The 17,356-nt window shown below is 39.3% G+C and overlaps 1 protein-coding gene across 4 annotated transcripts in view; it reads right to left on the reverse strand.

Moving 5' to 3' along the window:
• Nucleotides 1-17,356, reverse strand: part of SATB1 (SATB homeobox 1) — a 73,388-nt gene that overhangs the window by 3,293 nt on the left and 52,739 nt on the right. For 3 of the 4 annotated variants that reach the window (XM_030445405.1, XM_030445404.1, XM_030445406.1), the window contains 2 exons: nt 1,627-1,830; nt 1,068-1,163 (listed from right to left, as the gene is read on the reverse strand). In XM_030445405.1, coding sequence (XP_030301265.1) covers nt 1,068-1,163; nt 1,627-1,830 — 300 coding nt within the window. The remainder of the gene's footprint in view (nt 1-1,067; nt 1,164-1,626; nt 1,831-17,356) is intronic. The other variant, XM_030445407.1, reaches the window with a different exon arrangement.

The raw sequence follows: 17,356 nt of genomic DNA on the forward strand, positions 1-17,356 counted from the left end.
GAGCCATTGCTTTAAGTCATCTTTGTAATTGTGAGGTCCGACACAAATGCTAGCAGAATTAGGGCTCTTGCCACATCACTATTCATATCCTTCCATGCTTTTTGGTCTGTGAGCAGTCCTACTCAAGGTTTCAATCCCAAAGACATCCAAGACTACCCCCAGCACATTGAATTCTTAAAAGATTGGAGGCTTTGTATGTACAGTTTGAAATCTTCTGTCTTAGCTACATATTTATGTATCTACAATAATTACCGTGTAGCAGAGTGGAGACAAAACTCAGGCCCAATCTCCCAATTCTTACGCTTACAAGTCATATTAAGAGATTACAATGCAACTGCTTCTGTGAATAACATTTATGAGATCAAACACACAACTTTTATCAACAAGGCAAGAAAATCTAAGTAAGTGGCATAGTGGCTGAATGTTTATACTGTGCATAAGCTTCTCCTTTTATCCCCTTAAGAAGCGATTTTATTAAAAACAATGTACATTTTCAAACAAGTGCTGTTTTATTACTTAATATAGATCTTTCTCTCTCTTTTTGCTAAATCAAACAGCAAGTTTCCAGGCTTTCAGAATTATTTTTGTACTTGATATCCTAAGGGATTGTCTTATTCAGTTTGCTTTATCTTTAATATACACTCCTGTTGTTTCTGGCTGTGAGATAACGCTATCCTTCCTAGCTTTGTAAATATTTTTGTATAGGTAGTATTAATGATACACTGGGTCTCAGCTGAGGCAGGGAAAGCACAGGGTAATATCTGCCCTTTAAGAGGGAGCAGTTAAAAGGCTGACCTCAGGTCTTTCATGAGAAGGGATTAAAGAGTCCCCAGCTCAGAGAGACAGCAGTCTGCACTGCCGACGTGGGCTACAATATTTAGCAAAGCAGTCAGCCACACTCTTGGTACTCAGTACCATTGTGAGAGCAAAAGGCAGCTGCCGCCCCTGGAGGAGGGGACACCACCAGTGCTGCCCTGGAGCCTAGGGTGGCTGTTTCCAAGCCCTGTGGCATGGCTCCTGTATCCCCTCTTGTCTCTCCCTGACACGGTGCCCTTGTGCCAGCTCACCTGAGGAGCAGCACCCAGCCAAGGTCCAGCGGTCAGCAAGCCTGGTAAGAAAGCTCCTCTATGCTCTCCTTTCCCAAGGGTGGTGGGAGAGGGGCTCTGAAGGAAAAACAAACAAACATTGACTCACCCCAGCCTCCACCAGGGTTCCAGTGGGATGAGGAATCCCCTTCCCTTCACTCCTACCCGGGGCGAGCGGCCACTGTTGGAGGTTCAAGCTGAGCTCCCGGGCAGCAGCGCAGCAAGGTCTTTCCGTTTTGGAAAGGGTTGGGCAATGGGTGCCAAACGCCTCTGCCTTCCCACCCTGACACCTGCCTAGCTGGGGACAGCCAGGTGGCTCTCACCCTGCCCGGTGCCACCACACGGCTACAAAAAAACCACCCAACCAAAAGGAAAAACCGTGGGTAGCCCCACGCTCTCCTCTGAACTCTGGCGGTGCTCTTATCTTGTACCAGGAGACCTGCGTTTAGCCTGGCCGGGAGGAAAGAAACACTAATTTCCTTTGCTCTGTTTAAAGCTTTATTTACTTAGCGCTATGCGGGATTGGCCAAGGTAAACTAACCTGAATCTGTTCTGCTGGCACATGGATAATGTGGGAAGGCCTGTCACCATGGTGATGAACTGCATTGCTTTCTTGTTCATAAATGGCATCACGTTCAGGCTGAGGAAGACTGAGGAACCTTCGGATCATGGAGAGATTCTCCCAGAGGGTCCTGTTCTCTGGTGAGGGATCTTCTTTCCAACGTAACAGCTCACAGAGCCACCCCTTGAAGATAACACCAGCAAAACATTAGTGTTTTTCCTCAGTCCATGAGGGCAAAATGTGTACTTTATGGGGGCTACATTCTCTCGCGCTCTCCCCCGGTAAGAAAGGGCCGTCCCTGTACACCAAGGCAAACACCAACACACCGTGAGGCTGCCATGCTGCCTCCTGGACCCCTGACAACCACCAGAGATTGGGAAAGCACCTTCCCCTTGGTCCCACACTGGCCATGGTTTGCTTGCTTAGAAACAAACCCATTGACAAAGGCAGAATCCTTCACAAGCTCCCCTCCACAGGATAGGGGTTTCACTGACACCAGGATATTCTCTCTGCCACCTATTTTTATTATTCAAAGGTACATCAATGGCATAGGCACTGCCTTTCAGGAGCCAGTAAACTGTCTGCTGAGTGATGGTGAAAATCCTGGTACTACTACTCAAAGCAACAAAGTACTTCAAAAATCTGCCTTGACTGTAGGGCTGTCTAATGTACACCTTAGAGGTAGAGGAGCTCTCTCATGACCTTTCAAAAGCCAGGAACCCTTTGAATAGACACAGCCAAGTAACATCTTCCTATCTGCTACAAGTAGAGGTGACCCTGCAGGTGAACTTATTTCAAGTGATAGATGATTATCCATTCCCAGAATTCTTTCACAGACTCAGAAAAAAGCCTCAGTTTTATGTACAATATTAGGGTCTGGGGTAAGGACATGATATGGCTCAGGCTTCTGATATATCCTTGATGCCATTTTCAGATCACAGGACAGCAAGTTGCCAAGAGTGCAACTACTCAGATGTGGCTTTCAGGTACATGCTATGAAGGTGGGCTACAGAATCCCCTGCAAGGACTGCAGCAGTTGCTAATTTGGTCCTGAAAGAGACAAACAAGTTCATCTTGAAAATGTAACATTTTTTTCTTTATGTCTTCTTAAAATTTAATTAAGGAATTTTTTCCTTACTTGTGCACGGATAATTTTAAAAGAAGAGTATAAACATTCTAGCTACCACAGTGTGCATCAGCAGTAATTTTTTTGTATATTAAAATTTAGGAAAAAATGTTACATGCATGAAACATGCATTCTTCCTTTCTTTTAGCTTCAAGGATCTGTTTTCAAAACTAGGTCCATGCAATTTTGTTTCATAATGCTGTAGAAAAATAATGTGACATTTTATCGAATCAACAAAAATGTACATAAATTTTTAGATCCTTTTTATATGTACTGCTAGTCCAAAAATGCTTTATCTAGACCAGTTTACTACTAGATACAATAGATACAGCATAGATATTTATTTTCTTGTAGACATTCATATCTTTAGCTAGCAGTTAATAAATGCAGCGTAAAAATATTGCCATGATAGGAAGAGGTGAAAGTAAACAAATAATCTTAATGCATTCATATTGTATATGAAAATATTTAGTGAGGTGTTTATAAAATGTGAAGTATACTCTCTTGGATACAAGTGGAAAACTGAACAAATGACACAAGAGAGAATGCCCCTGAGAAATAGAAAGTATCAAAATGACAAATGTTAGAGAGATGGTGGTAGCAGAGCTGAGAAAGAAAAGATTTAAGTGGGGACAAAATATGCTGGGTTCTCAGGAAGTATGCTGGGGGAAAAGGGGAGAGGGAGGAAGGTGGCAGCAGCAGAAGGCCCCCTGCACCCCAGGAGAAAAAACTGTAGCAAGGGGCAGTGAATTCTCCCTTCCCATTTTAAGGCACCCTGGGACATGTTAGTAGGTCCATGTATGAACTCTTCCTTCCCCTTACAAAACCAACATGGTGCTCATGGGTCTCTGCCTCCCTTGCTGCCATGGGGCTACGTGCAGGATTACACTCAAGAGCAGTACTAGTTTTCTGCAGTGAGTTACAAGAGGCTGAATCAGAATGCATAGGTAGTTTGTGGGGAATGGAGGGGGGAAGAGGATGAGAACCAAATCAAGATCTTTTAATTGAAATGCTGTCATACAATTTTAAATTAAGAAATCCCTGTCCCCTCCCATAACAGGTCTCTAAGGTATAGAGACAAACTCAAAAAATTGCACTACCATTTGTAGAAGCTGCATATATTTTGGCTGGTGACCATGTGAACCACAGATTATTTTTTTTTTATTTTAAAGATAGTAGGAACTCTTTTTAAAAATGTCCAGTAATAAAAATAATTTTGTAATAATTATGATGATTAAACATATTTCAAAACAATAGTTTTCTTTAACTACAAAATTCCTCCTCCAGTTACCTTCTTTTCTCTTCCTCTCTTCAGTAGATCAGACTTTGCTTTATTGATGTGCTGATGGCTAACATTCTATTTCCAGTATTTTTTTATCATCTTTTTCACTGAAATAATACTTCTAATTCCTTCACTAAAAATGATTTGATGAATTGTAACCTGAAGCACATCTCTGCTAGCCTTTCAGGGAAGCAGTGATTTTATGATCCTGAAATCAGATACTTCTGGCAGGGTTCAGAGAGTATACTGCTATTCTACAAAAAAGTCTCTTTCCCACTAGGTTCATCATGAAACATATGATGGCCAATGTGGAAACTATCAGCTGAATTCTTCAAAAATTACAAGGATAGAAATGATTTTTTTGTTCTTCATGGTTTATTTCTGGAAATAGCTGATCTCAGAAATATTCTCAGGAAAGACAGTGAATGGGCAGTCACAGAGGCTCTGGGGGTTTACTTTGCTAGGAGACTACAAACTTTACACCACTGTGGTCCTTTGGCTCAAAGCAAACAAACAAAACCTTAATTATTTCATCTGGTTTCAGTTTCAGAATGCTGTATCTGACATAAAGGTCATTCCTAAAAGTCAGCTAAATAGGAATGTATGAAATGCTTTTTTAAATTTTAGGTAATGTGATCATACAGACTTTTATAATGGAGAAATTCAGAGTTCTGTAAAATTTTTAAGTTTTCTTCAGTTAGATGTAAACAAGTATTGAAGTGCCTTAGTTAATGTGGTTGATTTTACAAGTGAACCTAACAAGGCTGATTTTCCTCCTCTTACATTTATTTTAAGTCTAAAGCAATTTCAGTCTAGTTCAAACAATTTATTCTGAAGGAGGGTTTGGAATTCTGTTTTTTCATGTCTTTGTAGTCTTACAGGAAGTGGAAAGGACCACAATATAATAAGGAAATATTTGTAACTTAGATTATATCACAACCCACAGCACATATAGTACAGCACTTAAAAAAAAAAAAAACAGCCTTAAAATAATTAAGCTCATTTGTCTGCAGCAAGGCAAACCCCCCAAAACTCTGCAATGACATTGGGAACAACCTTGATTTTAAAACAGAGTAAATTTGCCAGGCAACATTACACTGAATATAAAGAGAGTACAAAGCAAAATATAAACATTAGCCACATGTAAATATGTTTGGAGAACTTTCAGGATGTTACTACTTTTCAAACTGACAAAGTTTAATTTGACACCTTCTGTTCTAAAACCTTTGTTTCTATTCAGAATCACGCCTTTAGCTGCTATCAATCACTATGCTCTCCCTATTACTTAAAATACTGGCATGGGCCCTGGATAAGCTGAAAATGCCATGCAGATGAATTCTGAGATAATATGTTCAAACCTGTTATATACAACACAAATCCTGTAAAGTTATGTATTGTAAACCTACATTTATTGGGAACTAAAAGTCTTAAATCCATCTGCTACAAAGAAAATACTGTTATGCACTTTCAAGTAACCAAGTACCATCTGCAAAGGTCTTGCTACAGTAAGCAAGAAAATGGTGAAGAAAAAAAAAAAAAAAAAAAAAAAAGATGCTAAACCTAAGATATTTAAAATAAATAAGAGTCTTCTGTCTGGTTTTCTGATGGGGATTTAGTGAAGAAACATAAGACATTAGTGGGAAAAAACCTGTGAAAGCCGAACTGCCAAACTATTGCAGGAAAAGCGCAAAGAGGGTAATTGCCAAACATTCGACTCTGCAAGACCCATGAGCATGCTTATTTTTGAAGAAAGAATCTACACATTTTATCTATGTATCCAAATGCTATTTTCTTCAGTCTGACCTGTGCTGTGTTTAAGTAAAATCTTCTGTTCCTTCCCACAGCATTTCTACCAAACTGTTCTTGCATTCTGATATCTTTCTTATTAAAAGAAGGGCAAAGAAAAGGTAATTGAAATCGGCACGTAAGGTATACACACACCAATCCTAAGATCAAAGAAGGTAGCATTACAATAATGAAAAATGTGTTTTGGGCACAGCTTTCCAAATCAGCAACAAAGACATCGAGTCTGGGAAGAAAGGGCTTCAAGGGGGAGCAATTGGTTTGGTGATTTTGTTATAGTGATAATAATTTGCTAAATGATGAATGTTTCTTACAGGATGACTAACAAAGGCTCCAACATTGAAAAAAAAAAAAAAAAAAACAAGACAAAAAAAAGCCAACACCAACAAAAAAAACCCCAAACCAAAAAAACCCCAACCTGTTCAAGAAGGTAAAACATTTTAGAGTATCAATGTAGTTTTTCTTTGGTATAGTATATCTAAGATTATTTTGTAACATTCTCTGGGGCATATAGTATAATAAAATACATGGATTTAAAAGAAATCAGTCTAAATAAGGAGTTACTTGATGCAAACATTTTAGCAGAAAGTGTGAATCGCATTTCAGCGTCTATAGTGAACAAAGACTAAGTACACAACCCATTAAACAGTACTTCTCAAAAAAAAAAAGACTATTGTAGATAAACTAAAGTAGACATTTTGAATGAGCACATTTTCAGCAACTAACTATAAAGCTAGCAATTTATCATTCAGCAAATAATTTTCTACTTTTAAAAGAATCTGTAAGTGTTACTTATGCTAATGAAGACTGTTTTTAATCTGCCCACAAACATGCTAATAGAGGGCAATTTTTATTTTTTTTTTATTTACGATGCTGAAGGCACTCCTGTTTATAGAACACAGATATGAAATTACACTTGGTAAAATGAGCTTTTAACTGTCTGAACAATCTAAATCCTTCACCTTTAACACAAAAGCTTATAGACAAAACAAAACAAAGGAACTTGAGAATTAAACTTTAAATATTGAACTTTTCCCCTGCAAAAGCCATCGAACTTGCTTTACAAATCTCGCTTTCATTCCAAATGTCTGTGTTCTGCATAGATATTTCCATTTCTTTTCAAAACAGAATCCACGTATAGGAGAGAAGAAAAAAAGGCCAACGTAACCACTGAAGTATATGTCTGTGTTCTGAGCCTTCAGTATTAAACCTGTAAGCTGCTCATTGTACAGAAAGGTTGCTTTTGGAAAAGTCATAATACTTTGAATGAGATACATAATGGTAGCAAAGGAGTACTGAAAGCATTTTAAATTATTTACTAGGTTAAAAGGGTGAAATGGTACTTTAAATACATCAAATTTCATCATCTGGGCCATTTTTTGGTGGCAAAGTGGTATTGATCTTTCCAAATGCTTAAAATTAACTATTTCCAGAAGGTCATTATTTGATTAAAGGCATTAAAGTTGAGGGCAAGAAATGATGCACTTTGTCTTCTTTCCCATTCAAATAATCATGTAATTTAATCAGAGCTATCCCTTCATGTCCTGTAATAAAAATGTTTGTCTTAAGATATTGTTCTTTACCTAACATATTAACCTTTAAATGTTATGAAGTTCTTAAGAATAATCTCTGCTTAGAGAAGATTCTTCCATAATGCAATGAAAGAATCTCCAGCACTTAAATTGATAAGGCCAAATTTCCCTTACACATTGACTGGAAAACGCATTAAACCTTTCAGCTGAGATTTCTCACAGTATTCAACAGGACTGAAAATTCAGGGGGTTCTGAATCAGTAAGTCCATGCATACAGGATTGAGAAGCAAAAGAAACAAATGTCACTTCAGCACAAACAAATACGACAAATAAATAAAAATGGATGCTGCTTTGATTTATCTGTGAAATGCAGTTTGCATTACATTTGTATTATCTGGAAAACTACAGCAGGGAACACCCACTGCAGGGTAAGAACAGAGCAAATTCAAAATTCATTCTCAGGCTGAAATTACTTAAATCTGATTTCTTTCTGGGTGAAATACCTGTGGGTTCAGACATGGGATCAAGCCTAGATGACTGAAGCAGTCCTTCTTAGCCTTAAATAAATGTTCTTCTGGAACTTCCTGACTGCAGGAAAATTTATTCTGACTGCAGGCCTACCTTTCCTAAAATACATAAATTGTCCTGGTTATCTCCCATGTAAAGCTGAATGGTCCTAAATGCTGCACAGGAGAACTGAAGTCTGTAAAAGAAGGGCTACTGGATATTTTTCTAAAATTGTCAGAAGACTAATAATCTTCATGGCTTAACAGCTTCTGATACCAAAGAACACATCGGTTAGTGAAAATCTTTTCAATTTAGCTTATATATTCAATAATTTAAAGAGCTGACTTCTGAGAGGCACAAACTCTCCAGCAATTTTAAAAACTACTGGGAATCTTCAACCCTTTGGGACTGTCCTACTTTGCTCACAAAACCATGTACCTTTACGTCAAGAACCAAAAACTGGTTTTCAGCCCAATCCAGAAGATGAGCAGAGATACCAGAGTATGAATGCCTCTTCTTGAGATGTGGCCTGAAGTGATAACAAAATGTCCCCTGAAAGATGGTTGCCTTGGTATTTTTATTTACACTAATCAGCCTTAAGTTTCAGACTTTGCCTTTGAGCATTCCCCTAAATCAGAGAAAGTTTGAAACCTGAAGTTGCCCTTTATCTCCAGGCATTTCTGCTTTATCTGTTTCACTGGCTTTTATTACTGGAACACTGAAAGGGAAAGCCAGATGTGAATTTTAAGTTAATCTGTATCTGCCATCATAATAGATGAGATTTAGCAAAACAAATGAACTAAAACCCCACAACCTCATAGGGCTTTTCAGAAAAAAGGTAAACTTTACTAACAGAAAAAACTTCCTTTGAAGAATACTGAACAGATTATGCCATTTCCTTATATTTCTTATCTAACCTACTATTCAGCTGCACCATCTGGCCGGATGTTACCTCTGCCTCTTCTCTGGGTTGTAAAAAAAAATAATAAAAATTACCAAAAGGCTAGCAGTGGTACTGATAGCATTTCACTGAAATTTTTTTGGTGATAAAGTGGGGGAAAAGGGTTCCTAATGTCGATTTTTCTTCTCTGCTTTTTCTCCTCCCTAGAAGTAGCACTTAAAAAAATAGATATGTATTTCTACCCCAGTAAACATTCAAACAAACAAACAGCAAAAGGGAAGCTGCTAAAGCTACCTCTAAAATTCAATGACAAGCAGCAAACAAATACAAAACTAAAATGACCTCAGGAGCTGTGGCCTGGCCCCCACAGTCTCGTTGCTCATATTAGATCCTTCCTACCCAGACCTATGGTGAGTGGCTAAAAGCCTGTGCTACCAAAAACGTGTTGGATTAAGGTCTGAAGGTTTATCATAACTGGTAGGTACATTCCCTGGGCTGGCAATTACACAAACAGCAGTCTGAACATTCTAGATGTGCCACCAGCTAATGAAAGCAAAACCTATCCCATAACTCTAAAACGGTCTGAAAACATAAGCATCGTTACTTTTTAGTTGAATAGAGAGAGAGCTGAATAACCTAAGTGAAGGGACTCTCCCAAGCTTGGTTTCTCTGCTCTCAGCCTCCTCCACCTTTCCCTTCCCTTTTTCAAAAGCATCTTTTCTACAGTATTACCTCCCTTCAATTGCTTACCGATGATACATAGGCACAAGCTCTAATCAAAAAACATAATATGCATGCATTTGAAAACCTTACATAAAATGCAACTACATTCATATTTAAAAATAAAGGGGAAAAGTAATATATGCAAAAAACAGTGGTTGAAGTCATATTCTGCCTTCCTCTATTCCAGATCCTTCCTCTTCAACACATGATTCAACTGGCACTATAACTGATATGTGTGACAAAAATGGACTTAAGGATAAAAAAAATTAAATAAACAAGAACAAAAACCTGCTAATTATTAAATAAGTCAGTTTTAGCTTGGTACATTACATTTCATAGTATAGATGTATAAAATGGGTCAGTGGTTTTTACAGAGGGTGACTGGCAATATATGTCCCTTTACCTTTGATTTAAGTAGAAAGAAGTACTGGTTTCATTGCAATACTGATGCTTCTCTTGAAAGTAAATACAACCCTAAATCCAACCATGACCATTAATAGCCCATATTTATTTATTCTTAAATATGCAATCAATTTTGTATGGCAGCTACATCTGCAGTTTAGTTAGAGAAGAGTTTTTAATAGAAAGAGCCTGGCAATTTTAAAAATCTTTTTTACTACTATCAATTTACAAGTGAAGAGCGAATGTTATTATTACATTGCTTAGAGAGATTTAAAATTTGCCTTGGGGAGAAAACCTCTGGTAAAAAGGCCATAGGGCCAAAGTGTTACTTCCATAATTACTTAAATGTGTGCATATCATGTTGTTAGATTTTTTTTTAAATATTATAATTTACCAGAGGGAGTAATTTAAATCTGTGGCTTCTTGTCACATTTTTTTTTTTCTTTTCAGAATTCATTTTGGAATGCAGGAAGATCTACCACACACCAAGGAATCACAGGCTCACAGATATTTGGACCTCACTGTAAATTCAGTGTAGCTGACAAGATGCTCCAACAAGTGACATCATTCCAAAACTCACAGAGCTCCAACTCGCTCTCAGACATCCCTTCACATTTTTACAGCCTAACAAAATGTTTTCATATATATTTGAATTGGACACTTAAATATTCTGAGAAAAAGTCTTTGAGTTTTTCCCTTGCAATTCAGCTGGCTTCTATGGCTCTCAGTTTCCTATTGAAGAATGCTTAATGCTCTGATAATGCCAAGGGTGAGGGGGGCACTTAAGAAAATTTAAAAGAAACTTCAGACTTTCTTCTGGATTTTGTTAAACAATTAAACAATCACAAAATTTTAATAATGTCCATTATCTCAATAGAGTTTAAATTCATCTTTAGAATCCACACTGACAGACATCTCCAAGCTAATGAAATGGGAGCACCCAGAAGCCTGCATCTCATTCATGGAAAATGAAAGGCAGTGAAGCTCTTAGAAATCACACACACAAAAAATACCCTTTTGTGTAGCATTGTCATGGACTCAAAAGAATAGGAAAGCTGGAAAGATGGAATTTCTCCCTCCTGACTGTCCAAGGTTGGGAACCAACACTAGAGTGTTTTCAGGTAGTTGCTGTCAGGTTGCGGCCAAGAACATCCACAAGTGAAAAACTCCTAGAGAGAGCAGCACTTAGTGTTAAGACTTTTCCTCCAAGTAAAGTGCCAGCCAAGCCCAGCCCCAGCCATATTTCCAGGGAGCAGAAGCTGCTGAGAAGGGGCAGCAGCTACAACAGCAGGTTCTGCCCTTAAATCAGGCACACTTCTTCCTGCCCTGCTCCCTCCATCCTGTCTCCTTTCCTAAGGAGCAATCCCTTTCACTAAGCTCTCTCCTCATATTTAATAAGAGCAGTAAATGATTTCTTACAGATTTGGCAAAAACAGCCACCCCAAAGCAAAAATAAAAATGATCTTATTTAAGCTTGTCATAGCTTTTAAAAAAACAATGTGTTTTTATATAAACAGTGGAAAGTTCCTGTATCTGTAGAGCTCACTCTTGCAAGTGACACATACTAGACATGTAAGCACTAGGCTCAGTCACCTAAGTAAAGCCACAGATGTAACCGATACGTGTGCAAATCTTGCTCAGTTGAGGTCCAAAACTTTAGGGGATTCTGCTAAGGACCACTCACTCCAGGCATCTTTATTTCAGAAAGATCCTGAAACAATCCTGGGCTTCTCAAATGTCATCCTGAAGTCAGGGAACATGACGAGGCAGGGAACAAAACTGAGATGACCACTGAGTAACAGTGTGGATTCAGAAAAAATTTGGCAGATTTGGAATGAGGTAAGTATTAGAAAATTAGATCACACACTTAGCTGGCTCTGTGCTTGCGCTGGTCTATTCATTACATGCTAACAGTTTGGGGCAATTGATAACCAAAAATCTGAAGTTTGGCTTAGAGGTTAAATTTGAGGAAAATAATAATAATAAAAAAGGACACTGATAAATTACTAGTAATGGTGAAATTAAAATATTAACTAGAGCAAAACATTGTTTCATTTCACATCTTGCACCCAGAAATCCTGCAGCATTTTTTCAGGTGTTCTGTTTTGAATTCCTCAACATTCAGAAGGAAAACACGTATCTATTATTTCTTATTCCTTCCTTCGCCCAACACCCTATCACCCGAGCTGTAATCAGCTGCTTCTCGGATTGTTACTGTATATTTGTGTTTGCATAAGATGCCTTTATTCTCTGCAATAACGTGTTTAGCAGTGCTGGGTTTTTCAGGAGGAATTTTACCCTGTCGTTTCCTGTTTAGTTACGGGTTGAGCTCGCTTTTGTTTTCTGCGCTGTTTACTTGGTGCCCTGCTTCCCCCACTGCCGGGAACCACGGGCTGCTCGCTACCTCCTCAGCCTCCCTTCTCAGCTCTTGCACTACAGCTTTGTTTTTGTTTCCGTAAGTCATTAACTCTCCTACAGCTTGCTCAGAGTTCTCCCTGTTTTGTTTTGGTGTTTTCTTTTTTTTTCTAGCTTTAGGTTTTTACTTTTTTTATATATATATACTGCCTTAGTTTATTCAAGTTAAAATACCAATACAAGGAATCCTCAAAAGCCTCCCAAATCAGGGAGCTACTCACAGCAGGCATGAGCAACCTGAGAAATCAAGAATGGCTCTTGCTCCTGATAAAATGATAGAATGATTTTCAGCCACAGAGCCGGCTACAGTGCTGGCAACTTGCCCTCAGTTCCCCACCACACAGCAAAGCCCAGGGGCATGGGGTGTCCATGCTGTACCCCATGCACAAGCCAGTGTTCATGCAAAGCATCTGAGTGTGGGGAGGATGCACCTAGGGGGTAGGATGTCCTAGGCACAGCTATGGGGCACATGGACTGCAGTAGGGCAAAAGAAAAGGGCACACAGAGCCAGAGTGGATGGTGAGGATGTACATGGTGATGAATGGGAAAAAGTCAAAGAAGGGCTAAGAGGAGAACTACGGTAAAAGGATTTAGTGAAGGCGGTGAAAGGAAAACAAAACAGAAGGTGATGATACAGAAAGCAGGAAGAGAAATTAAGAAAATCCATCCTGCCAGACACAGCACCTCTTGTCAGGCAGACAGCAGGTGCTGCCTGGGGAAGAGCTGATTCACGCATCTGGAGTATAGGAACTGGAACACCTCTACCTAAGAATGAAAAGCTAAAAGAATCAAAGGAGGAGGGGTGCCATGATTTTTTTTCTTTTGGCAATCCAGTGATTTCCAACTGCACAACATTTCTTTAATAGTTTTGTGAAGAAAGAAGAGCTGGATTCCTGGGGCCATCCAAGAATCCTGATGGTTCATTTCAACGTTGTCTCTCCCAAGGTGAGCCCTTCCTGCCATCCTCTTTGCTGTGTTCCAGACTCCCTTTCAAGACATATGCAGCCATAGCACCTCCTGCACTTCAGATGCATCACCAAGACAGTATTTCCCTTTTGTCTAGGGTCTGCACAGACCCCAGAGGACTCAGCAGTCGAGGCGGCACTGCCATGCAGCAAGGGACATTGGTGGCACATCTGCTTCTACTGGCACAGCTGATCTACTCCAGATCATCTTTGGGGAACTATTTACACAGTCAGTAACTTCAGGCCCAGCGGTATGGCCACAGGTCTTAAAACCTCTCTGCAGCAGTCTGGGGGCCATCAATGTAGCCAAATTTTCTGCTACAAATTGTCCCTTCACAAGCTTTCAAAAACTATCCTGCTCCCCTTCCTCTGGCTGCCTTTAAGCACTGAGTCCTTAGTTCCTTCCTCCTGTGCTTTCAACACTGCCACTGCATCACCAATCACTGGCAATGGGTAGAAAAATAAAAAGCTTTTTTTTTTGCTTTTTTTTTTTAAACCTCCCCTGGAAGCCTTATTACAGTTTAGATGTGATGAATTTCCATCAGATGCACTGCTCTGCTCCTCTTGCCTGACAATACCTGCTCAGAGGCATTCAGCACACTTGTATTTTTTCCTTGCTGTACGAATTGGTTTAGATCCTTATAATTAAAGCTTTCTACCAAAACTGCATTATTTTCTCTCTGTGTAGAAAAAATAGCTGGCTGTGAATCTACTAAAGAGCTGACTACTTTAAAACAAAATCCTTACTAAATATTGACGATTGTTTAATTAAGATGAACAATTTAACTGGAAAAAAAATTATAAAAACCTCAAGCAATTTAAAGACAACACTTAGGTTTCTTCCTAAAAGCCAACCAAAATCTTTTTTTCAAATGAAACACCGAAATGTTTTCATTAAAAAAATTAATAAATTCTATTTGCCAAAATTCTAACCACTTTGAGAATTATTTTTTATGAAGAATCTTTTCCCCAAAGGAAGGAGAGTGAAGAGTTAGCAAAGAGAGAGAATTTGTGCTGAAAAACTTTGGCAGAAAATTTTATTTCTGCTAATTTCAGGTGACAGTGAAGACTACATTTTTGGTTAGAAGCTCTTCCTAAAGCAAGGTATTTGTTGGCATGTTATTTTGAAAAGCAGCACAGTAGGATGACTTCTTTAATAAGTGGGCATAAAACCCAGAGATTAGAAGGTCTCAGTGAGAGACAAAACCACTGTGCAATATCCAATTTCTTTGCCAAATCAAGGAAGGTTTTTAATAAAGGTCATGGAGAAATAATCTCCAAAGACAGCAGTGTCTCTTTCCCCCTATATGTTTACTCTTTTATTTTCCCCCTTTACAGTGGAAGGCAGACCTTGATAGGAGCACACACACAAAAGGAAACAAAAACCAAAGATGAAGGGGAGGGGGGGAGATGAGGGGCCTGGAGGGGGGGGGAGGGGGGGGGGGAGAAAGGAAAAAAGAAAAAAAAAAAAAAAGAGGAGCCTGAAATTTTAGTTACACCACATGTGGTTTTCATTTGTGAAAAATGAACAAGCTGTTTGTGGTTAAACTGTCTAATCTGCTGTTATCAATCTAGCGCTGCATTCAAGATTTACAGGATACATCAGCTTCTGTGCCACATTAGCTGTAAAAGGGAGAGGGGGTGGGAGGAAAAAGGAGGAGGAGAGAGTTTATCCTGAGGAATAATATTTCCAATGCAGCCACACTCACACTACATCTGGTTGTGCTGGTAGCGGCAGTTAAATTGAAATATTTCACAGCGTGTGTCAGAAACATGCAGAATGGTAATTATGACAGATCTGATTAAGCCTGAGTGCCACTAGCTCCCTGGCCAGCTCCGGTTGTGCAGGTGTGACCTTGTGCGTGCCTGCGTGTGTAAATAAAATTAATTACAAGCGAGAGGGCGAAGGCTTCGGTGACATCACAAAGCGGAGAAACTCCCAAGGGGGAGACCTAATGGAATATTTTCCCTCAGTCTAATAATACAGTTCATATTGACTTGAGGTAATTAGTGGGATCATTAAAGCAGTTTTCCCGGCGTATTTGGCTGCCTGATCAGATTAGTGAAAATGTTCTTCAGAACAAGCCCTGTGTGGTCTGCCAGAGAAGGAGGAAATAAAAAGCAACAAAGCATATTTTGGAATGATAAGCAGCGCTGGACTTTTTTGCATGGCATTTTGCAGGGCCGGCTTCGGGAGCCTGGGCTCCCGACTCCCCTGACCAATTCCATCTTTCATCCCAGGTGCACACGCTGACACTGCACGTCACCAAAGACTTCTTAATTTCTGTTCCTCTGTCCTTCAAAAGTACACCATCCCTACCCCTTGCTGCCTAATAAAAAAATTTAAAAAAAAAAACAAACAGATAAAAGCATTATGGAATTGCTAGACTTAGAAAAACAATATTAAGATAACTGGGGAAGGAAGAAGAAATACACGACTATCTCCCCCAGCACCTCTCCCCAAAAAACAAAGATGGAAAGCACCAGTTTAAGAATTAGTAAGGTTTGAGTTTCCTAACAAGCTTAGCCAAGCAAAAACAAGGGGGGGGGAAAAAAAAAGGCAAAAACTTTAACTATGATATAAAGTCTTCCACAGTAAGAGAACACAGAGCCCTAATCAAGAAATGGACCATTTGTTTAAAAACAGTCTATTGAGCATGCTCTACCTTGCAAATGGAATATGCCAAGCTCTGTCACAGATGGCAAGCTTTGACAGTTCCCATCCGTAGCGTCGATACTCGACAGTTCAGCACAAGATCAGTGACATTCTGTCTCATTAGAGCCACGCTAATTATCACAGCTAGTTTCAGGGGAAACCATGTGTTGCAATGGTCAATTTGAAGGAGTCTGTGCATCAACAAACTGGTAATAAGGATCAGACACCTTATTATATGACAGCATGCTGCCTATGATCTGATTTACTGAATCAGAGGTACTGAGGCAACACTGAAGCCTGATGGGTTATGGAATCGCGTGTACACAATGCATATCTGAAATGTGCTTTAAAAATAAAAGGCAGCTATATAGAAACAACAAAAATAAAAAAAAATTGAATGGTGAAGTTATAATGAGAACTTTTTTCATTTGTCATTAAGACATGCAGAGATATTCAAGATCTTGTCAGGCAGTTTTATCTTTAATCAAATCATATAAGATAAATAATTCAAAATGAAAACTGTAAAATTATGGATTATGCTAAATTACAATTCATTCCATACTCTGATTTTTCAGTTTCAATAACATGTACCAAACATTCCTTATGTTGTGCCGTCTTGCTGCTTTAACAGAATTCTGTATTTTGTAAAGAGCTTTCTCTACTTGGCTCTATTCTCTCATTTGTACATTTAATGACTTAAACTTGTACTTCTCCTAGCTGCTCCCACACATTCATGCTTTTTCCACCAGACAAAAAGCACCTGACCAAGAACCCTGCTTTGCTGTTTCTGGCCACCTGCGGGGCCGCATCCTGCCAAAGCGTTAAGCAGTAACTCCCGACCAACGTAGGGCAGGTGCACACCACATCCCTCCAGGGAAGCTCTCCTTAGGGCTCAAATAGACAGCATTTCCTGAAGCTGCTACCAGCACTTTAAACAGCCTCAATATGGACTGCACACAGCACCTGAACTGCTGCCTGGCCATCTGGGAACCTCCAGCCACAGCTGATGAGACCCCATGTGAAAAGCATGCTCAGGAAGCACATTTTTACATTCCCATATCAAAAAACCCAGCCTTTTCCTTAGGTGTTGAAAGGGCTGCTTGAGCCCAGGGAGCTGTTTGAAGAGGTCAATATAATCCTCCTAAGTATTTTCCATCCTGTACCCTTTTCTTTGGCTTGAACTATTTCAGGTTTCAATGTCTTTTTTTTTTTTTACTTCTATACAGATGTCCATGGGCAATTGCCCACTGATATGAACCACTTTGGAGATCTTAAGGCCGTTTCTCTTTAGTGTATCTTTGTGGATTCCAGAAGTTGCTGTTTACTTTTTAATAATGGGAACCCAAGACTCACTGAAGTTAACCCACTCTGCCGAGGTTGTACCAATCATGTAGGA

The sequence above is a fragment of the Calypte anna genome, chromosome 2 (assembly GCF_003957555.1).
Source record: "Calypte anna isolate BGI_N300 chromosome 2, bCalAnn1_v1.p, whole genome shotgun sequence".
Taxonomy (NCBI): domain Eukaryota; kingdom Metazoa; phylum Chordata; class Aves; order Apodiformes; family Trochilidae; genus Calypte; species Calypte anna.